This window comes from Platalea leucorodia, assembly GCF_965183815.1.
Source record: "Platalea leucorodia genome assembly, chromosome: 1".
NCBI lineage: Eukaryota > Metazoa > Chordata > Aves > Pelecaniformes > Threskiornithidae > Platalea > Platalea leucorodia.
In genome coordinates this window covers 32,006,358-32,030,073 of record NC_138823.1, presented here as the reverse complement: position 1 = coordinate 32,030,073, position 23,716 = coordinate 32,006,358, and the positions used below count along the sequence as shown (strand labels likewise).

Genomic DNA, 23,716 nt, shown 5'->3' with positions numbered 1-23,716 from the left:
ATGACATTTATATATTCCATCAATTACCATTTCCAACTCTGCTGCAGCTGTAGCTCTCAAGGACAGGACAGGCACACGCTTCGATGCATAATGCATGTACCTAGCAGCGAACGCAGGAATGATCTGATGCTGCCGAAGCTTTAACTCAGGATGGCTTTAGCTCTGAATAAATTTTAATTAGACAAACACCTTTTTCCCGGCACTTAGGGGACTGCATGTGTCATCTCTTGATTAATCCTTCAAAACCTGAACCATTTTAATCAATTCCCACTCCTTGCAGTTACTGACACTGTATACATGGGGTGCTGGGGAGCTACAGAGCAGCAAACGCTTTTCCTTTGTATCGGTGCCTGGGAAATACAATGATTTTCTGCAAGCCTTTTCACACCTGGTAGGAAAAATGTCACTGTTATGGAAAGCTGTTTCTCTAAAAGTTTAATGAGAAATTACATATGGCCTGAATTTGGGAGGGGGGAGTGTTGGTGGATTATTGTTGACAATCACATCTTAATTTTCTACTAAACGAGCTTGTTATTTCTAAGAATGTGCACTGAAGAGTCCGGATAAACAATTTTTAGACTATGAGTAGTCTTCAGTTTATTCATTTTGACTCCACTGTGCTTTGTACATCACATGGTTAGTCAGTTATTTAACAAGGTATTTTTCTGCCCTCTGCCTGGATTACTGAAATACTTCAAATAAGAGAACAACCAGAAACAATTAACAGCTCGGCTCTGCTATGATTTTTCAGGTAAATGTTTACATTAAAATGTCACATCACATATTAAGGCTTTTTTTAAAATTTTCATCAATACCTAATATTATTTGATAACTCAAACAGCAAAATGATGTTAACCTGCTGAAATCACAGTTCTTTCATTCACAATTAACAACAAGTTACCTAAACTAGTTCTGAAGAATGCAAACTCAACAATTTGTGACAACTCTGTGCAATGATCTGAAAGCATCTTCAAAATTAATGCTGGTGAAAAACTAAAAATGGGAAAATAACTTGTTGAAAATGTCATCACTCTGTTTTTTCAAGGAGTTCACCACTAAGTTGTCCCTAGGCTGGCAGAAAGTATAAGCTGCTGAGAAAACATAACTTTTGGCCATGATTTCAGCAGGTAGACATTAATCACTCTCTTTACGTGTGACATACAGAATTTGACAAATATAAAAGCCTACAGCTGCAATCTCGCTCTCCTTCTGTCCCTCTCTCCTACAGAGAGAGACGAGACGAGTGGCTTTGAGCAGATGCCTAGCACTCGCACAGCTAAGCCAAGGTGGCCCAACAAAGGAGGCACATCTAAAGTTAGGGCATCCACCAAGAATGCCCCCCTCTCCTTCTTGTAAATTGAGGTTTCATTAGAAAAAAGCAAGGCGGGGGGTTCTGAACAAGATATAGATGCTGACAGAGATACTGGATACCTACTGTAATAGCTCCCACAGGTATAATACCATTAAATAAAGAAGCAGAGGCCTCCTGTGCAATTTCTGGACAATATCTGTGAAAAGCCTTACGAAGTGCATATTGCAGCGATCCAAAATATAGGCTGTAATAGAATGAGTACATGCCTATAATGCAAAGACTATGCTGTACATTTTCATATTTCCATATTTTACAGTCTTGCATCATTTTGAGTGGTTTTTTTTTCCCTTGGCATTTTTTTGTTGTTTAAAAAAAATTGTCTCCCACCCATACCTTCTCTATCATTATTCGGCTGTTTGACAAGGACAAGTATTTGCAGTATTTACCTTCTCTGGTTTACTTGCTCCTTCTGTCACTTCTTCTTCTTCCACTTCTTTTTCTTGCACATTCTCATTTTCATCAAGAAGTTTCATGGGTACCGGAGGGGGAAGCTCATCCTCTACATCTGGTGTGTTGTCAAGAGGGCTTTCTGAATTAGCACTTTGGCGACTTTTTTTATTTCGGTCAACAGATGCATATTCTGCTGATTCAATTCTGCACTCAGGAATCTGATCCTGACCTTCAGAAACCACCAACAAAGCCTTTGATTTGCTGTTACAGCTCCCTTCCATGCTGGCTACTGCTCCAACATCTTTAATTTCCTTCACAGTTTCATACAAGCAGTCTTCAACTATGTTCTCCTGAGAGGAGCTGTCTTTTAACACTTCGTAAGGCCCTTCCATTCCAAGACCTTGATCATTTTCTGCATTTCTAGCTGAGATGATGGTTTCCATGGTGGTGTTAGGGGGAATACTGGGTAGTTCCCGGCTCTGGTGACATTTTATGGACTTTCCAAGACTATCCTGTTGATCTAGCAGATCAGAGACAGACGTCTGTACTTCTTCATAAGGCTGGATACAGGCAGTTGTACTGTCCTCTGAGAGTACTAGAGAAAATTATAAAGAAGTAATTAAAACAAATGTATAACTATAAGGTGAGTGCTATTTGGTACTTTACATCACTTTGGTTTTGTGTCCCATTGGAAAGGGTAAATGATACTAATGCCCAGAAATGTCTAGTGGCCATTGTGCTTTTTGTTTAGCGAAAGGTTTCAGTTACAGAGATTTCTGCACTCTACTGTTAAAATATCTTTGTCACAACATCTTAAATATCCTGTGCACTCCCGCGTCACATGGTATAGCGACAGCATTCACAGTAAGAACAGTGGATGGGTGGGTAGGTGCAGGTGTGCATGGATGTTCAGCTGTACTCGGTTATATTGAATGCTTACAGACTGCTCAGTAGTCTGAGATGGGGAATGCTGGTGGGAGGCCTCGAACCAAGCGCCTTTAAAAAATGCCTTGTTAGGTTTTCCTCTTTCCATTTCCCTACCCTTTGGAATCAAAACGGAAAGCATTTTTGCATCCTCCCTACCCAGCCCTCACCTTGTTTAACATGCTGGCCAAATTCTCATCTGAATCACACCTCACTCAGCCCTGCCGCACTCAGCCTCGCTGCACGCTACACCAGAAGCTCCTCAGTGGAAGGCTATGCCATACTTCTCTTAGTCTCGCAGCACATAATGTAGGCTGACAACCTACTAACGAGCCAGCCATATGCACAAAAGAGAAGACTAGACTTCAGAAAGTAGTGTTAGGCAGAACATGTTATTTTAAGTCCCAGAAGCGGGTCATGTGTCACTGTCACTAGAGGGTATTAGAGACTGAAATCTATGGGACTTCCCATCTTGCAGTGCACACGTATGACATTTGCCTGCCTTCAGGGATGTATACGTGGGCACATACAAGCATGTTTCAGGTAGTATATGGTACGTAACTTTACATGACACCATTTCTTTGAAAAATCACTTCTGAATAGCTTTACTTTTCTTAGTACGGTTCCCATGGTACTCTCTCAGCAAAATCAAACCATTCTTGCATTTCCTTCAGTGTGTTTGACATGATGACATAAAGTGTTGCTGAAGCAATCAGTAGCCTTGATTTGGTGGTTGTCACGGACGTTGCTTTCGCTTGTGCTCAGAGCGTGCAGACTCACGCAGTCAGCACCCGCAGGGAGCCGCACCCTGACAGCAAAACTCAGGATGGAACTGGAGGTGTGAGACGGTAATTGCTGTCTGAGTGGGAGATGGGAGGAGAAGAAAAGGAAAACATCCTTCTCCATTCACTTGGCTCCTGCATTCAACTGGGAAGGAACAGGTGGAATAGGAGGAAGTCTCCTATTGCATCCTGACTAGGACTCAGGGTGTCCTAGTCACTACCCAGGATGCTGCAGACTTCCTGAGGAGCATCAGGAACTGGCCTGGAGAAGCTGGAACATGTTTTCCCCTTTGGTGCTTGCTCTCAGGGATTTCTGTGCTCTGCAGAGCACTGCCACAGGCTCCAGAGAGCGCCCACCCCATTCAGCCTCAGGGGGAACAATCAGAAGCAACGAGAGCTCACATTTCCATGCTCCTGTGGTTATGGGTAGTGACACAGAAGGGGTTGGCATAGATAAGGGGCTGGCATAGATAAACACAATGCTGGCAGGCTGGGTAAAGCTAAAAAAAACCAACATTTGATGGTAATGCTTCCATAGCCCTGCCCCTGCTCAAAAGGTTAGCAGAAACAGCAAAAGAAAGAACTATTAACAAAAATAACACATAAAGTATAAATGAGAAATTAAAGCACATTGGTTCCTGTTATTCAGAAGGGTTGTTATGCAGAGCGTAAGCTGAGTAATATCAGACAGTCTGAAAACTGTCTGCGGGTTGACAGCATGCCTTTTAGTGGCAGCTTTGACAGCTGCATGTGTGGTGACTCATGGCAAAGAGAAATGCCTCCCTTCTGCAGGGCTTTGCGCATCGAGTCTCTTGGTGAGCCACACACCTACGTACGCAACAAGCCAACGGACGGGAGCAGCGATTAGCTGCAAAAACAAAGTTTAAAAAATCCTTTGGGTACTTGTCTCTGAGGGGTAAAGATTGAATAGCTTAGCCTCCGGCTGCACAGTGAGAGGAGGAGGTAAGAGGTGAGGAGCGCAGCCCATGGTGTTGGTGCCTAGTGTGGAGACAACAGTTGGCTCCTGGCAGCTCTGAGCTGAGACTAAGTTTATTTTTAGGAGCAGCTGAGTAAAATATTTTCCAGTGATACTTCACTGTGAATCATTTTGAACATTCAGCAAAGCAAAGACTAAGGAAAAAAAAGGAAGCCTATTTATATTGCCTGTTTTCTAAAATACAAAAATACAAGTGACAGCCACGCACAGCACAGAACTATGATCCAAAGCTGTAGTCCCTGGAGGAGGACATGAAATACTTCCACAGCCTCCAGGAGCGAAGCTCTGAGGTGTGGTTGCATCTTCTGGTCACATCCCAACTCTGTAGCTGGCTCAGATTAGGAAATGCCACAGTCTTTGCCTGGCGGCCTGGTCAATCTGCAGGTGTAGCTTGGTGGCCCAGAGGAGGACCTTAGCACCTTCCCAGTGTTGGTTGGCGTGGAGGACTGGGAGCTGGGGTGTAGGGCTGTGCCAGAGCACTCCCAGCAAGGCAAACGTCCTCATTGCATTTTTTAACTTGATTGTAAGTTTTGTGTGAATTATGTCCTGTGCGAAGGGGACTGACTGCCCTCCAGAGAGCTGCATGCCTGGCCACTGCCCTGGGATACAGCAGCTGATCTGGTGCCAGACCTCCAGAGGTGAGCAGGGGGAAACGCGGGGTATTCAGACAAATGGCATGACTGTGTGCTTGGAAAGCTGACGGCTAGAAACCTAAGAGTTGAGGGATCACCAGTGTGCAGCTAACGTGGGAGCTGTGAGCAAGGGGAGAGTGCCGCTCGTTCATCCCACCCGCAGGGGCTGCGCTACTCACCCTCGCCGTTGCTGAGTGCCCCGTTCTGGTCGCTGCTCGGAGGGGGCTCTGTAGCCGAACTTGTGATCGAGTGGCTGAACACCTCCTTATCGGAAGGCTGCAATGCAAATTAGTGAGATCTAATCACCGTTGGATCAGAAGAAGTGTTTGCATAAATAGATACGCAACAAATTTCATTCTGATCTCGGGAGCTCTGATTCATAGGTGTTATCGGCAGAAGAATCAAACCATGCCAACTGTACTCAAAGATTTAGGTCCCTGTGTTTACAGATGTTAAAACAAATAAATGCAAGTATGTCCAGAGTGATCTCCCTTCCAACCTTTATGGTAATAGACGTTACCATGGCTTTAAGCCGTGAGAAGACAGCAGCTGACACAGGGTACACTGCGCTTGCGCTGCAAATGGAGTGGAAGAGAGGCAGGAGGTCTGGAGTGCAACGGTGGCAGAAAGAGCATTGAGAGAGTGCAGATCATCGAGGTCTACACAAGTTCTCCTCTTCCTGTTCTGCAACTTTTAAAGTCTCCCTTGCTCAACCATCTCCAAATTCCTGAGCTATTTTCCAATCTGCAGTATTTTGCAAGGAGCTTGGTACAAACCAACCACAAGACAGACACAAGCTGCCAGAAATAAATACTTACCACATTCATCAGATTTTCATGATCTCCATTCTGATGTTTGGCCTTCTTTTCCCTTAATGAAAAAGACATATGAACTGTTACTAAGGATTATGCTAATGTACAAATGCCAATCATTAATAGACCTTATACACCTGCAGGGAACAGAACTGTGATTCACAGTAATATTGAAAAAAGAATAACTGAAAATTATTACAGGGACTGGTATGACCTCTGTGTAAGGTCACTGTTGAGGCAGGGCAGTGACAAACATATCTGAAGAGGTACAACACACACACACACACAAACCTTTTTCTCATTCAGTGTAAGATCACAGTAAGGAGTAAAGGATGATAATCAAAATACTATTATCCTCGATTTAATCATATCTGAAATGTTCAGAGATACATGAGATACATGTTTTTGGTGACAGACAACCTGGGGAGTTCCTTAAACTGTGTCAGTAAAAGGTGTTTATGCTATGAAGAATTAGAAAAGGCCTACAAAATCCAGCCTGCTACCACTCAGGATGCTAGTTAAAATTAACAATAAGCATGAGCAGTACAAATTTCATAGCAGCAGAGGCCTTAATTTTAAAATGAATCCTGCTTCACTGAGCACTTCACAGGACTCAAAGTATGGATCATGTTTCCAGTTTTTACCATTTTGGAAATAGAGCTCTTATTCTGAAATACTGTAAGAAACTATGAGCTTAAAATAATAATAGTCCTTTCCCTAGACGAAAAGGCAAGTAAAAAGGTGAGAAAATACCGACACTATGAATTCTGTGCTTCAAAAGTCTGCAATGCATCGTACTTCCCAAATTAGCAACTGTTAAAATTCTACCTAATTGGGAAATAAGAAAACAGAGCAAGTAAGGCCGCACCACTGCAGAGCACAGTTAAAGTTTACAAATACTTAGTTTCCTCTCTGGAAGTTTTTCTGACTCTGACATTTTAGAAAGAGCAGATTTTGTTCAGTTTTCCATGTCCTCAACCAGTTTTGAAGAGTAAGCTAGGAAGAAATTTTACATAATTGCATTTATGCATAAACAACCTGCCCTACAGAATGACCTGAAATAAAAGATACTGCATCCAGACTAGCAACACAAGAATTTAATAAAGAGCATCACCAGATAGTTTCTGACAATGTATCCCTGTAACTGCAAAGACATCCTCAGTGGTTTGACTCTGTTTTAAAAACATCTTTCTAGAGATGTTTCAAGGACTGGAGTGTTACATGACAAAACATCGTACCTAAATGCAATGCTTGTGGGCTTAAGGATTTTTAAAACAGGTTTTATACTTTGAAATAAATAAAACCCCACATATTTCTACTATTTTTACCCAGGTATCACAGGAAATTGTGATGAATAGGAAGATACTGAAACATCACCTAACAGCTTACAAAAGCATTTCTCCGGAATCACATGAAATTACAAGTTCCAACTTATGCTTTTTAGGGTTTCAGCCAACTTCTGGGGTCTGCTCTTGCCCACGACTGTTTTTTCCAACACTGGCATTAGAGAAATCCTCCTGAAAAAGAGAGCCTTTCACTGTAGACACACCTTATGCCAATATAGTGTATTTTATGGCTGCACAGCTTTCTCAACACTCTCAATGCTGAATGGCTGAAAGAACATGCTCCTATAGGCATAAGGGTCCAAAGCAAAGATTTTGCTGCTGTACTGAGTTATGGATAGGGTTTTTTTTTTTCTCCCATACACGTGGCTGATTGAGCTGCGCTGGCAAAATGTAGCGATACGGGCCACAGCAGTCCCGCTCCTCATCGTGAAGGTCTGACCTGGTGGAAGGGCACGATGGCTTGAGCGCAGGCTGCCCAGCTCCCCTGCGCAATCAGCAGGGCTCAGCTTACGTGCCATGAAGGGGCCTTGAAATGTGAGTAAACGAAGTCAGTAGAAGTGCCTGTGTTGGTGAAATTGAACCCTCTTATGGAGAAGAAAATAAGGATAAGGTATGAGTACAAGACATTAATTAGTATTACTGTTTGATTCTTACTTGTTTTGGCTTGAACAGCAGGATCAATTCCCTAGTCTTCTGGAATGGCCAAAGCAAAGCTGAAATACATAGAAATCGTTTTTCTTTCCTTTTTACCTATACTTTTTTGGTCCTGTTCAGCCCACCTAATTTTCTCAGTTTCAGGTTAGCGGTGTGATCTGCTAACAGCCGGTGTCTGCCTGCGCTCCAGGCTTCAGCTTAGGAGAAAGCACCTAGCAAACACAACAGTGTTTTTCCTTCACAGCAAAAAAAAGTAATAATTTTTAGATTTTATAATGAACAGAACTGTTCAAATTCAGGTTTGCTCTGAAAACAAATTTTGTACTGTACTTTTTTATTTCTGTACCTAAATCCTCAGTATTTCTTGCTAACTAGTTATTAATGAAGCTATTTCAATCACTGCACTGTTTGACTCAAGAACCATTACTGCCTGCTAAGCTCCTGCGCCTTACCTGTTGCAGCTGGAGCAGAGGAAGATGAGGAAGGTGAGGAACAAGAGCGTTGTCATGGCTGCCAAACTTCCCCACAGGATGACGTGGACCTGTCCACTGCCTAAGAAACCACCCTCTGGCCCCATGGTCCTAGCAGGAGCTGGCGTCACTTGGGGATGAAGAGGTTATTCCTTGGAGAAGGCTGGCATCTGTGCTGCCTGCACCTTCTGTTCCTGCACAAAGAAAAACACCATTAGAGGTTAGTATAAATTTTGAAGATAAGGAATCTGACAGCTACAAATCTGGCAGGAGAGATTTTCAAATCCAGATCTTACAAGAAAACAGTTTCAAGTACAAGCCAGCCAGCCAAAGAGATTTTCAGCTACATTTCTGACGGTGACATAGAACAAACCTTGTCAAATATTAACGCAAGCTGTTACCTATCTACAATCTCAACATGAATAAAAGGTAGTACAGTATCTCTGTACTCTCATTTTGAAGAAGAAGTTTATAAATCCACTTCAAGGGAAAGAGTAGTCTATTTTGCAGTGATATTTGTTAACTGCATTGAAAAGTGAGCTTTCAAAACCAACTACAACTTCTGCAGAGTTAACAAGCCAAAAAGAGAGCTGCAGCAGGCATTCACCTCCTTCCCTCTCAATGTCTCCTGCTTGCACGTGATTAGGTGCTTAAAGTACAGTGACAAATAAGCTAGGTACGTCTTTGAAAGGAATACCACAAAAACCTTTCTCACAGCGGATCAGATCTAATCTTATTTCTATGTAAAATGCTTATTTTCTTAATAGTATGTCTGGAGAGTAATAATACTGAACTTTCTTTTTTTGCTTCTCGCCTCCTGAGTCTAAGAAAACAACTAATGAGAAAAGCAGACAGTGTGGTTTTTAAGAACTTGGATAAACACAACTTTTGCTACAGCACATCAGCCCCTGGAAAAACATGCCGGGTAAACAGTATTTACGATACAGAAGTTTTGATATACAATATATTCTAAAATTTTATACATATTTTCAATGTAATACATTGTTGACATGGCAAAATTAAAAAGAAGTCTTTCATTCTGCACTGCTGAAGATATCAATTTCTCTGTAATTTAGGTATAGGTTATGCAAAGTCTATTTACAGGCCTTCAGCCAGCCTTTGAGATTGATAAACACTGAAATAGAATAAAATGGCTAAGAAATGAGCAGTTATTACTTGGGAATGAAAAAGCAGCACAAACATAACATTGATTAATGTCTAAAGCCACTAAGACTTTAATCTTATGCATATATTTTCATATATATATTTTATATATGAAATATGTATGTACATATACATTTTTTTTCTTTGCAGCAGAAGCACACTTTGTAATAGCAAATTCAATTAGGTACTACTATCATAACTATCAAAAAACACCATGTCACCATTTTGTTATTAAAATCTCATGAGAAAAAAAATTAATTTCCAGAAAAAGGCCATTCACGTCAAAGGAAATCTGGTGAGTCAGCAGAAGAAAGTTAATAACTAAGCTATGTGACTGGGTAGCTCTTACAAGTAACATTTCTGTCCTTACATAAAATGGGCTCATTAGTTCCTACCATGCAGGATCAGACTTCTGGACACCTTCCAAGAAGAACCAATTCTTACTAATTTATCCATGGTGGATAAAAGCTTTTTTTTTTCCTTTTAGATATTAATGGCATTGCAATAACTTGAAATGGGAAGAAACAAACAAAAGATGGGAAAAGTTGCCAATCCTGGAAAGACAAACTTCAAAGCATAGTTAAACATTTCTAGTTTGGCCAAGTTATACAAAAGCCAGATAATCTGTAACTTCTCCAAACTCACAGATCCACAGGATGGGAAGAGTAGGTGTCGCACACCTTGCCAAAGCACGGATATGGCTTACCGTCAGCCTTGAGCACCGACACCAAAGAGCCACTGCTCTTTGGGGATGACCGCTGCCGAGCAATGTGCCTCTGTGGTTATCTTGGTAGAGCTTGAAAAATTAAACATTTAAAAGCAATAGCAGACCACTCTAAAAATGATGTATATTGCAGATGTGAATCTGATACAGCCCTGCCTCATCCCTATTTTAAAGCAAAACTCGGGTTATTTCTACACGGAGTCATAGTCACATCACTGACTGTGAAATGGAGAGACCTTAAGAGAAGCGGAATCAGACTTAGTCAGGAGAAAACTTGGTGTGATGCCTGCAAAGACCTCTCTGATTAGGTGCAAGGGCACCATGCACTGGGATGGATTCCTGTAGAGGTGATGGACTGTCCTCATTTAGAAAACACTACAAAGCACACTGCACCGGCTGCCTTCACTAGCTCCAAGCCTTTGTTAAGTGTTTTGAATAGAAAGTAATTTTCTTTTCAACTTCTATTTTTTAAGAAGTTTCAAAGACATTTTCTGCCCTGTTAAAGCTTTGAAAAATTATTCTTAAAAGATCTTTTAACTTCTTTTTTTCCCATCTTTTTGCCTTTAAAAAATACTAATTTTCTTCCTTCCGTGGAAAAAAGGATGAAATGAAAATGAAATGTGAAAAAAAAATGAAAACTGAATAAAATCTTTTTTCAGGATTTTTGTTCTTTTCTTCCTTAGTTTTCCCCATAAATAAAAAGAGAGAATGCAAATGAAAAAGAAACCTTTTTTTTTTTTTTTTTTTAAATATATTGGGCACAGAAAAACATAAGAAAAAGAACAGGGATTTCAAAATATTTTTCTTTTTTCCTAAAACAGAATCATGTTTAGTTTTTTTTAAAGTAGTCACAAAGTTGTCTTGAAAGATATAATTTAAATTATTTCTACTACTAAGTTCATGATTTTATACCTACTCTGAAGAACAATACTACACTCCTCTCAGAAGACTAAGTAATGTACCAAAAGCTAACACGGTAGGAAAAGTTATTCTTTTATTCTACACATATATTCTTAAGGCTGCTGGTCTTTAAGTAAAGATAATATTTGAACTAAGGAAAGCTAAGGATGCATGGGGAGCAGCCCCATGGAAAAGCTGCTGCTTTGAAGACTTCACTACAGAGTTAGGAAGTGTTGGGATGAGCAGGAGCGGATGGAGTTGAGACTGAGCTTAAAAAGGCATAAGATGATCAGAGGGAGACAGTTGAGGGAGACCTACATGTGAATGTCTAGGAGTGAAGTGCAAGACTGATGCTAGGCATGAGACATCCCACCAGGCAGAAGCCAAATGGAGCAAAGAGAATGACCAAGGACAGAAGATGTAGTTAATCTGCAGCAAAAGAGCAAGAATTCAGATACCAAAGCTTTGACTGTAAGTTGAGAGAAAGAGGTCAGAAAAGGTCAGAAAAGTACAGTGGCACTTGACCCAGGGGAGGCAGCTGCTGGAGACACCAGTCACCTGTGCGAGCAGAATAGAGTAACAAATTGGAACAGATTGATGACAGATGAAGCCCTGTGTGAGGGAAGCTGAGCAGGCAAGATGTGACCGGTGAATCCTCTTAGCTCCTTGAACGGCGAGAGTTTGGCATAAGCGCTAGGGGACCTAGGAGCTGCTCAGCATACAGGACAACCAGAAGTAAATATAATGCGAAAAAAGCATGCTTACATTCACCCTCTGTGAACCCTTCTCATGAAATGCCATCAGAGGACTTACTCCTACTGTTTAATGCCTCCCAAACGATGAGGATGAAATGGTAATCACTTGGGCTGGTGCCTTTAACATAAGAGAGCTTCTGAAATACTTGAACCTGGACAAGCACCCGTCAGCTGCCCAGACCAGCCCTGGACAGAAACCTGGCAGAGAGATACATTGAAAATACAACTGTCTGGACTCCCTCTGCTTCCACTTGGTGAATGCCTGGGCACTAAAACCTAAATGTATGCCTAATACAATGGACTTTGGAGCTGCTTCAGAGGCTAGCTTTAAAGAGAAACTTATTTGCAATCATAACTATGGAACAACAAGCAGCTAATTTCAAAAAGCTCTTAGCTGAAATGGTTAACGCCTGCTTTTACAATAAAAAGTGATATTGTGCTGCCCTCTGGTGAGTCTCCCCGTTCGGGGACAGGGATTTGTGGCTTTTGCAAGGGTGCTTCAGAGCTGAATGCAAACCCTGCTGCCAAAGATGGAGCTTAGACGGGGTCTTTCATCTGCTGGGCTTGAAAAAAGTCCTACTTCCACCCTTGAAAGACTGCCAGACTTGAGTAGTTTAACCTTGCAGAGAGACATTGCTGAGGCAGAATAAGAGTCAATTGAACTAGTGGGTTTTTTTGGTATGTGATGATCTTTTTAAGACGAAGACTTCTTTGTTGCATCCTTTCCACAGAAATCTCCACACAAGTTGCTCGTGGCGCTGAACTCCAAAGATGAGTAATAGAGACAGGCCTGGAATACCTGGATAGGAAAACTGGTTATTTCATCTAAGGCAAAATGCAAACCACGGTTCGCATTCACATTTCAAAGCAATTACCAGTTCAGAAAACTAATCCTTACACTATATTGAATAAAATTTCTCCTTCTTGTGGCAACTTTCTCTTGCTTTTTAGACATCAATATTTGCCATTAGTGGAACCTACATGGCAAATAACGCCCATAGCCATTTCCTCAAAATTGCACTTAAATGTACAATTACATTTGCAGTTTCAAAAAGACGGATGTTTCATTCCATAACCTGCACTTTCATGGTGAATAATGTGCTATTTTTCCTTCCAGCTGTTGCAGAGATAAAGCAGAGCTGAGGCAGTTCAGCCTGAGTCGGTGATGATGGGAGCGTAGGACGTGCAAGTGCAAATCTGTTGCCAAACTGAAGAATAAACTGTATCCGCGGTGAGCAGTTTTGTGCATAAGATACAGGCTGCAATTTTAGGGACCTCATGGAGTGACAATTTCAACTAGTGAGGAAAAGCTTGGACTGAGACCTGAACTCCTTTGAAGCCTGGGAACAGACAGATCCAGTGTGCTTCAGGTCCAGGATCTGACCTAGGTTTTCTGAGCAAAGATCCGCCCGAGCTTATGGCGAAATGCATAGGGGACGTGCTCTGCGAGAGGCGGACGCCATGCCCGGGGAGGCCCGGCAGGAGATGGCAGCGTGTCCCTCTCCCATCTCCTTCCCCTTGGCTTCTGGGTTTTACAGCCGTTTCATTCATGTCCTGCTACAAACCACGCTCGGCCCACGCTTTCCAGAGGGGAAAGAGTGGGAACAGCCAACGGCTTCACCTCTGTGGGTTTCTTAATGAATTATAGATAGAGCATAGGCAAGAGAAGAAATTGTTCTGACAAGTGAGCGACTTTGAACGCGAGAAGCCAAACGCGACAGGACAGGAGGGATTCGGGGAGGGCTGCAGGATCGGGACTCCCTGTCCTGGGCTGTCAGGCCGGATTCAGCTAACAGGGGCACTGCCCAGGAGCTTCACGTGCTCGCCTCTGTGCTGAGCTGCGCTGCCAGGGCTCCTTCTTGAGCTGCTCGGTCTCCTACTGCTCTCTTCTCATTCCCACCCCTCCTGCTCCCAGTGCCTTCAGTTATCCGCTGCTAAACTGCACAACAGATCAGTCAGATCATCGTTTGGAAGATCCCCTCCACCCCAACAGTGCAGACCTGAGAGGGCGAGGGGAGAGCGGGAAAGAAGGTCGGGGTTTTTGAATGAGATTTTTACTGCTCCGGTAGCAAGCCCTCGGAGAGCTGCGTTATATCAGAAAATGGTGAAGTACAAGATATGTGGAACCACAAACTGAGACAGGGGCTGAGAATTATGAAACGAATGTCCTCGTGTCGATATCCAGCTGCAAACACTGTCATTCAAACACAAAACCAGAACAGAAACCTGGGCTATGACAAACAGGCAGCAGCAGACAGTCCTGCAGGTGCGAGTAACACCCCTGGACATAGATCCTTTTATCATCTGTTCCTCCAAATCCTGAAAACAGACTTTCTCTATGAAGCTAGCATCCTACAGGGGACCTAATGAGGTCCTGTTACCTTACTGCCTCTCCAGAAAACTCCCTCTGCAACTTCAGACCCAGCCCAGGCACCAGCGGGTGCAGTGTATCTCCAAGTGCCCAAAGAGTGAGCACGTCCCTCGTTTGTAACATTCTCAGGCCACACTACAGAAAACACCCGAAGGAAGGCAATCCATTACCACAACTCCTGCACCAACAAGAGTTCACACCAAACTGTGCACTTGATTCAGAGAAGAGGGAGGACGTGGCAGACGCACTTTACTCAATCCAGAACCGTTTCCGTGTCAGGACTGTTCTCTGCATGCATGGAAATACCACACCACTGGCAGGGAAATGCCACTCATGCTCCTGGCACAAGCTTAAGTGTAGCACTATGGTGAGCTGGATTAAAATGAACTTAAAGCACCCTTCCTTCACCCAAACATCCCTTCTCTAAACATCTTGATTTTAAATTGAAACTGTTTTCTGACCTTTTCCACCATGTGGCCTCACCATGCTTTAACGGCAGAGCAGCTGGACGGACCTCCTGAGTGTCTCCTTTCTGTAGCTTGCCACAGCTGGTGGATTCCTGGCAGCATAACCTGATATGGCATTACACCCAACTTTTGTGACACCATCTGGGCTGCATTTGTCCCTGTGTGGGCAAAATACTTGGGCCAAATTTTTCATAGGTATCTCCTACTGCAAGTCCTGGTTTGGAGCCTGTCTGCAGAAGTTGGTGGGAGTCATGCTCTGAACATTAAGGTTATATCCATAGCAGTAAATTAAACACGTTGGGGATAACTGCCTTGTACTGCAGCCAGCTGGCATGGTAGAGCCCGAGCCCATACTGTTAAACTTTCTTGTTCTCCACAGAATGGTGGTTGCATCCAAATTGACTTCCAGGGGTGGTCCCTGACCAGAGCTAACTCCTGAGTGGTGCTTGGGATTAGTCTGGGAAAGAGCCTTCTGACTGCAGCCAAAATTATGCTTCAGGCTGTTCTAACTTGGTAAAACCAGATCCTTTGTATCTCAGACTGAGAACCTGATAACAGTGGGTCCTTTTGATCTCGATCCCCCTGTGCTACAGCTCCTTCTCGCCCCTCAATACTCCTCCACCACAGGACATGCCCAGGTTTCCACCCACTCCAGCTCCTCTCACCAGCTCCTGTCTCTCTCCCAGCTCCCAGATCTGTTTGCTGCCTGGGGCAATCGCCTCTGTTATAGGTGACAAAAACTATATTAAGATATCAAAACAGCAATAAGCATGTATGAGCATCTAATAAAGTAAGTACAAAGATGATGAAATTTTATCAAAAAGAGAAAATTCAGATAATTCTCAGGCATTGCTACATTAACATAGATGACCCTATGGAGCAGCCTGAATACACAGACATTATCCTTGCTTTAAATTGGTGCTAGGTGCATAAGAACAATTGCAATTAAATGCTTCTGGAGACAACAAGTGACAGGATGGCTGTCTGGATGGAGGTCCTGCTTGGCAGAACCTCTCCTAACACCACAGTGTCAACAGAATCAAGATTGTGAATTTTCTCCAAATGCACTGCAAAAAAGTTGTAAGACCGATTTGTGTTACTGCTTCTGCATCTGCGTTGCCTTGTTTCAGCTTCTAGCTCTTTATATGTAGATCCAGTATTGAACTATGCAAACCTTAAGACCAAGATCACCCTTCTCATGTCGTTCACTTTTGGGGTTCTTGTGCACTAAATCAGGACGAGTCCTTTCCTGCAACAGATTAAAGCTCTTCTGGTGCAGTTGTGTTTTGAGCTGCTTGGCTTGGCAGCACCCATTTAACAAGAACAGTTAAAGACAGACGTGTTTTATTCCAAGCAGTGAAGAACTGCTGCAGGAGACCAGATGTGCACATAATTAAGGCCGGTCCTGAAAGCCTGATGCTGGAAGGAATTACTGACATGGACTATGCTGTTGTTGCAGGCTGTCAGACGAGCCTTGCAGGGACTGTGTGTGCCTTCAAAATAGTTCATGTTTCTGCTTTGTGAAGCAGCAGAATAATGAGGTTCTGATCTAATTCCCCACTGTATCTACTTTTACAGAAATCATAGGTGGCTTATCAAAGAATGTGTGTGCTCTATAAGGCAAAACCAGATCTAAGACAAAAATGAACAGTCCCAAACCACTGGTCACTTTTAACCCCTTCTAAGTCTTAACATCTCCTAAAGGGAAACCAAGTCTCTCTGAAACCATCTGTCTGTGGCATTGCAGAAAAATTAAAAAAGGCTTTTGCAGCAGTAAATGCTGATCTACACCACAATCTGCATTCATACTCCAGTGAACTCATTCGTGCCTTGTCAGACCACGTCACCTCAAGGTCAGCATATTCAAAGTTGACCTGACTTTTCCTTCCACGCTTTCCTCTCTCTTCCTACTAGAATTTCAGCAATTCCACACGAGCCTGCATTGCAGGCTGCCTCTCCTCCTCAGAAAGACATTTGGGAAGGTGGGAAGAATCAGGAAAGTCGTATGAACAATTAAGTGTGTGAATTCAAGAGCTTGCTTCAAGGCGGCCGAATAGTTTCTATTAAAATGGTGGAGCATTCTAGAAAATAAAAGATGTCACTAGCAAGGTTTTCTAGCAGACTGTAAAACTAGATTTTCAAAGGAAGGTGAGCATAATTGCATGTGAACATGATTATGTCCCAGTGAAACACAGTCCGCGTCCCGGGGTTAATACATGTGCATAATTATGCACCTAACTTGTCACGTAGCTAGCACATTTATTTCCCACATTCACAAGGTCTTTCTGTGTATAAACCACACGATCACAAATCTCTGCCAAAGGTATCTTCCATTATAAATCAGGTCCCGAGCAAACAGGTTTTTAAACCAATAATTTAAACCTCACAAATTGCTTCCACGGTGGGTAATAACGTTACCCTCATTTCACTACCAGCAGTACAAAACCCCCCAGCACAAGCAGCGAAAAGCGGAGCGCTGCGGACACAGCTTGCAAATGCAGAGCATCGGCTGGGCTTGGCCAGCTGCTGAGGAAGAAACCGATAATGAAGCCTCTGTGAAACAGCTCCCAGGAACACCACCACATATTTTCCCCAGGCTTTAGCAGCCAAATAATGACTGTCTCGAATGCAACAGCAGAAAAGCTTTATCTGATGAGTGACCATGCCAAAGACTACAGCTTAATTGTAGCATATTATTCTCTTTCCCACACCCCCACAATATCCCATATTGCTTTCTGGCTGCAGTGAGGTAATTAGACCACGATTACTGCATGCTTTAGAGCATATAGAAATGAAAGCTGTCTTTGTGAAGTGTTTTCCAGCTCTGACACAACTACTCCTGATAGCTTTGCTGTTCCTGGAACTAGATGCTATTTCATATTAAACACAGCCTGTTTATAATTGCACGTTGCTGTTTATGTAATTCTCCGATGCCAAGTCCCCTTTCAGTCTTTGCAGCGCCACAACATTTCGAGCGACCCTTTTGCAAACTCAGGTAATAATAACGGAAACAGGGAAATTCCCCCAAGCCTGGGAAGTGGGCACACACAGAGATTGCCTCTGTCATCTGACCTAAAAGACCTCTAAAATCCATAGCAATTGCACTTGTTCTCAAACTGGTGTTTGAATCAGGCCCATGAAACACAATGGATAGATAGTACTTTTCCAGAGGCTACTTTCAATTTCCAAAGGACCCTGAACTTATAAAGATATAGAAGATTGCAAAATATGCAGCAGCAAACCACAATGCTCTGATTATCCCCAATGAAATGCTGCCGAAGAAGTTTTTTTCTAAAAAAACCAAGACTCCTACTTAGAGTGGGATTCAACTTCTGTGTGTTTACACCTCTAAAAACAGGCTTCTCTTCACCCGGATGCTATCTGTGCGATCCCACCTGAGAGACCTCACCTCGGTTCTCGTCACAGGGGAAGACTAAATGACTTCCACTGATACTTAACTTTTAGATTGCTAAAATTTTAGTACTTACAGTGAGATTAATTCTGCCTAAACTGGTAAATTTAAAAAATGCTTTGTATCCAACTGTCAGGACATTACAGCCTTTTAACGCACCTTGAGTGAGATCCCCCGCAAAATGAAGCACACCAGAATCATTCCAATTTTGAAAAACCTAATCAAAAGAATTTTAAATCTAAAAAGCCCAGCTTACTGAGCATCAACACTAGCATATAATCTATAGATATAAAAGTCTGGAAGACAGGAGTGTTCCAGGGAAGTTAAGTGATGGCCCTTGGAGGTGGAGCACAAATGACATCAGAAGGGCCTGTTATATTTAAGATTAAATAATCTTGAAGCAAGAGGAATTAGTGAGAACTGAGCTGTGTAATATCCCACAGCAAGAGAGGCAGCAGTCAGTCATTTAACTTAGCAACAGACCAATTTTAAGAAAACAGTGCTCGTCTGCTGATGTTCTTTGTAAAGGTGAAGAGCTATTTCAAGCTCCCATTTCTTGTTATTCACTCTAATTGATTGCATAAAGTGATTTTTAACTTTTTAGCATTTGTATTTCATTAGGAATGTCAACTTTTCTTAACTATTTGGTGGCTATATGCAGAGCCGCCTTCATCTCTGGAGACAGTCCCTGTCCTGAAGAGTTTACATTTTATCTAGATAAGACCAAGGCAGCACGTGAGAGAATCCCTGTGTAAATAACTTCCTTTTCATGAAAAAAAAAGCCCAAGACAGAGAAGGATTCGCCGGTTTCTGAAGAGCGCTTTGGCAGAGATGAGAACTGATCCCAGATACCTGGTGTCCCCAGCTAGTGCCGCATCTACATGATCTTCCTTTTCTCCTTCCAGTTGGAAGCACAGCTGTGTGGTCCTTGAGGGGAGGTGCTGCCTTAACTTCAGTCATCTAAAAATAATCTAAACTGGCTGCCCGTATGCTCTGCATGGTCAGTAAAGACTAACTTCTATGGAGAGAGGGGTACCTTCAAAGGTAGAGGAGACTAGTTTTGACCTTCAAAGCTCATCATACCTAGTCTGCTCTTACAGACCAGTGAACTTTCAGACACCTGGAATTAGGAGAGGAGACATCTGTAAATCACGGATGAAAGGAGGGGAGGTTCATGTGTGGTGACCCTCTGGGAAAGGCGATATACAACAGAGACAGTTTGAATTCTTGTCTTCAGACGCACTCCTTGGAGTTGACTTTCTTGATTGACACATAAGAACAGAAAACATGGCTAAACCTTTGCGTGGCGGGAGCAGCACTGACAAACCAGGTCTTTTCATGGCCTCACGTTGTTGCACCATTTCATTGCAATTTCCCCCCAAGACTAGCATTATCAGGTCATTCTGTCCTTTCAATTGGAAGCAGAGCTGGGGCAAATGACAACACCACTTACTTGTGGCAGTCCAGCATATCCTGCGGTTTCACCTCCCCGCCGAAGCACTGCTGCTGCCCCGCTTGCCAGCTGGAGCAGCGTGGCGTACCGAGGCAAAATAAACCCAACTCTTTCCTGCCGCCCACACCAATGTCCTGGCACGTGGTGCATTTTATCCTCCTGCTTTCCTGCTGTAGAGAGGGAAATACAAAGCTCAGGGATTGATCCCGATGGACTGAGGCAGTAGAAGGTAATTAGAGATCCTGTGGGAATGATCTACGAGCTGGGTTCCCCCCACGCACACCCAAACCCCTCACTCCCTCATCATGACACACAGCAAATACGATTATAAGATCTAATGAACTGCAACTAATGTAATTCTGAAAGTCTTCACAGCTAATGAAAACCAGGTCTTCCCCTCCTCGATTTAATTGAGATGTTTGGTTCATACTCTGTGGAAAAGAAACCCTCCATAAAGCTATGTATGAATATTGCATTTACATATCCAGCAAATGCAGTTGCCTGTCACAGTTTTGGGCTCTTTCTCCTGACTGCTGGATATTTTACAGTAGGAAACCATCTGTGAAGGGAAATGGACTTCAGAAAATAAATACTTTCCCATGTTGTTTCAAGGGAAATCTCCAGCCTGAATGTCATCTACTAACTACCGCTTTGCATCTGAACTTGGGATAAACAGAACATTTCCTCAACATGAATAAATCATGATCCCTAATAAAAATACACGCCTCTTGCACCTAAGTAAGAATCAGAAGACAGAATTTGGCCTGTAGCTTGTAAACTTGAATTTGTTGAATAACAAATGACTAAAAAAAAAATCCTTTTTTGCCCTTCCTCCAGTCTGTTCTTTTTGCTGCCTGTTGGCATCAGTTTTTCTGCAATTTAAGCATCACTAATGCTGCGAGACTTCCCCTGCCTCTGTGCTTTCCCATGTTACTATCACTGGCACTATTTTAGCAGGAAGCGCTACAATATGGGTAGCACTGCAGAGAGAAGGATAAATACATCATGCCTGCTGCAAGAAGCTTTGCTACTACTTTCAGCTAAGAGCTGCCAAAGCATGATGACAGAGAAGCAATTACTGGTAGGCAGGACAAGCGGAGCATCACATCACTTCACACAATCAATAACCAGCCTGGCTTCTCTTCTTCCAGGTTTCAGTTTTGTGCTGACCCAAATCATTACTTTTTCGCCATGGAACTTGGTCCTGTTAAGGTTTTGAAGGAGAAGAGTAAGACTGGAATTTGATGAAAACCCGTACTGGATACAGGATAACTGCTCTCCAGGGACAGGAGAGACAGTCAAAACAGACCAGGTAAGAAGAAGAACAGTCTTATACCAGTGATGTATGAGGGGAAGAGCAGACAGCAAGCTCAAAACTTGTGTACAACTGGTCAGTAGTAAGCACGTCTCATTCACACAGCAGCTGAGGAGAGTCTGTCAGCTGTGCAGATGTGACCACGCACACGCACCAGAGGCCTGAGCCCACGTCCACGTCCACGCACACCACAAAGGCAGCTACTGCCTGCACTCCTGCACAGCCAGGAAGCCTCCACCTCTGTCATCTTGCCTTCTGATACCTTCACCCACCTTCTGCCACCCGCGGAGCCTCATTCCTCCTTCCACAGACACCTCCTCCTCCTTTCTGGAGGCCACGCTGGTGTTGCCACAGCTCACCTCTGCCTCACGGCTCCATGAGCTGCCATCACTTCTCCACCCACCTCGAGGCTTGGTCCGTCTAGCAGGGCACCGTCACCCTTGCCATCAGCTGACTATTTCTCACCTTGGGCAACATTTTTGTTTTAGCACTTCTTCCCCCTGAATTATTTTTCTATAATAATATACCAATCAAACATACTCACACAAACTCCTTATAAAATTACCAGTACTGATATCAACATCTGTTGATTACTTTGGTTATGGCCTATTAATATTAGGATGCCCAAGTAGTGAGCAAGGGCAGGGCATGTCAGAAATACAAAGGGCAGATGACAAGAAATACATGAAAACACTCTCTCAGGAAGAGAATGAAATGATAGGAATGAAGTAATAGGACTGCTTACCTAAAATGTGATAAATAACATTAAGTAACATACAAGACACAAACATATACGTGATAATGAAATGTCAGCTCAAGAACGTATACAGCTACAATACGCTTCCCCGTCCCCCCAGCAATGTCAACAGCTAGTTATCTTTTACAATTTACCATTACATCACTGTTATAATACCCTCTTCAGGTCCGATTTTCCTTCACCAAGCAGTCTGGATTTCATCTGCTTTCTCTTTATTCTTTGAGAAATTTGCCATGCTCAGGCCTGCTGTAATACCCTCCTGAACGTGGTTCATTTTAAAGGATAACCTAACACTATATGGTGAACGAACCTCTTTTTATCCTTTTCCATTGCTTAGGGAGACAGTTTTATTGTAAAGCAATCAGATTCTGCAGAAGGGAACAGTTTAATGGGACAGTTTTCAAAGAAACCGTTCACAAATCAAGAGGGTGACCATTAGTTATTGAAAGCTGAACCACTTACAGGTTAATTTGATGGCAGCAATAGTAAATTAATTTTTCCTTTTGTTGAAAGATTTTCTCGACTACTATGAACAGCTGGCTAATGGCCTGAATAGCAGAGGTAATCCAGCTCTGCATTTACTTAGATGCAATATCAAATTGATGTGCTAAATTCAGGAAAACAACCGTGCCATCCTTTTAGAGAATCCTTTTTGAATTTTCAGCTGACTTGTAACACATCGCTGTAGGCCTTAGTTTGGGGCAGCTGCTAAACTACTTGTTTGCTGTGTATTTCCATGAGTTATTCAACTAACAGGAGAAACACAAGACTGAGTTTGGCTGGAAGAAAGCAAAAACAACAGAAAGACTCATCACTCTCTTTACCCCAGTTTCACAAGTCTAAAAATAGCAGATGGGAGCGTGGGCAAGAATGAGAACCAGATTGGTGAGGGAGAATTTATTCTTAGAAAATCCCTCATTTTGGAATGGTTACACACAGGCATGCACTGACCCAAATAGATCATGGCTCCTATCATTCCCTCATGCACGCAAAGAGATAAAATGCTGACGTACACCAAAAAGGTTTGGGGCAAAAAAAGCAAGAAAAATCTGCACGGAAACTGCCAGAAAAAGAAAAAGCACAGCAGTTGGTACACAACTGTTAATAGGCAAAGACATTACTGCTGGCAAATGCAGGTGAAGCAAAGGCAAGGAAAAGGCAAAATGATGGAAAACTCAAAGGTCAGCCTGAATGGATGGAGAAAACAAGCCAGTTACCGTAGAGTACCTACTGCTGTCTCAGAAGGACAGTCACTTGACCCATTTCAGGAGACCCAATTTATTCCAGTGTGCTGGTGCTGCCCAGTGATCAAGCCTCAGAGCCACTGATTTCCCCTGATGCAGCTTTCTGGCTTGGCTTGATTGCCCACATTGCTGTTCTGTGGCTCTGCGGATGAGACTGGAGGATTGGGAGACCCTGCGTGAAATCCCCAGTGCGTCTCACCAGCTGAGCTGCAGACCACAGCAGAGCAGAAGCATGGGCAGCAGCTACAGTTTTCTCTCCTTTCTGCCTCTCAGCCCTTCCATAGTTTTTTCATTTTCTGTCAACAAAGTCCCAGGCAGCACGGCAGGCTCAGTGAAATGTCACACATGTGACAAGATGGGTGGGAGTCAGCCACCCATCATGAGATGCATGAGATGCCCAAGTGTGTCTATGCGTGAATGATGTGTCTGAGCCTCCTGGATTCCCACAGGCTACCAGGCAATGGAGCCTGGCAAGGGATGCAGCTGACCAGCCCACAGGGATGCCATTTAGTTGCCTAAACACAGGCAGCTAGGACCACTTGAGTTGCCTGAGGACATTGAAGCTATCTGAATGTCTATGCAGATATGTCCACGGAGATGGACAACTTGATGCAGGAACTCCAGGAGATTTGTGTCCTTCTGGAGTGGCAGCTGGAGGCCAAGGGGCATAGCCTATGGCATTTAAAATGGCATTCAATGCCCTCTCTTTAGGCAAATGAAACCTGCATCTGGATGTGGTTGGCAGACGTGGCACAGGACCACAGCATGAGAAAAC

General features: G+C 43.1%; 1 protein-coding gene across 2 annotated transcripts in view; it reads right to left on the bottom strand.

Annotated features, from left to right (window-relative positions):
• Positions 1-23,716, bottom strand: part of PAG1 (phosphoprotein membrane anchor with glycosphingolipid microdomains 1) — a 116,350-nt gene that overhangs the window by 14,161 nt on the left and 78,473 nt on the right. Inside the window, exons 4-7 of one of the 2 annotated variants that reach the window (XM_082326046.1) lie at positions 8,362-8,573; positions 5,916-5,967; positions 5,277-5,373; positions 1,759-2,357 (exon numbers count right to left, since the gene is read on the bottom strand). In XM_082326046.1, coding sequence (XP_082182172.1) covers positions 1,759-2,357; positions 5,277-5,373; positions 5,916-5,967; positions 8,362-8,486 — 873 coding nt within the window. In that variant the 5' untranslated portion in view covers positions 8,487-8,573. Of the gene's footprint in view, positions 1-1,758; positions 2,358-5,276; positions 5,374-5,915; positions 5,968-7,286; positions 7,342-8,361; positions 8,574-23,716 lie in introns of those variants that run through there. The other variant, XM_082326047.1, reaches the window with a different exon arrangement.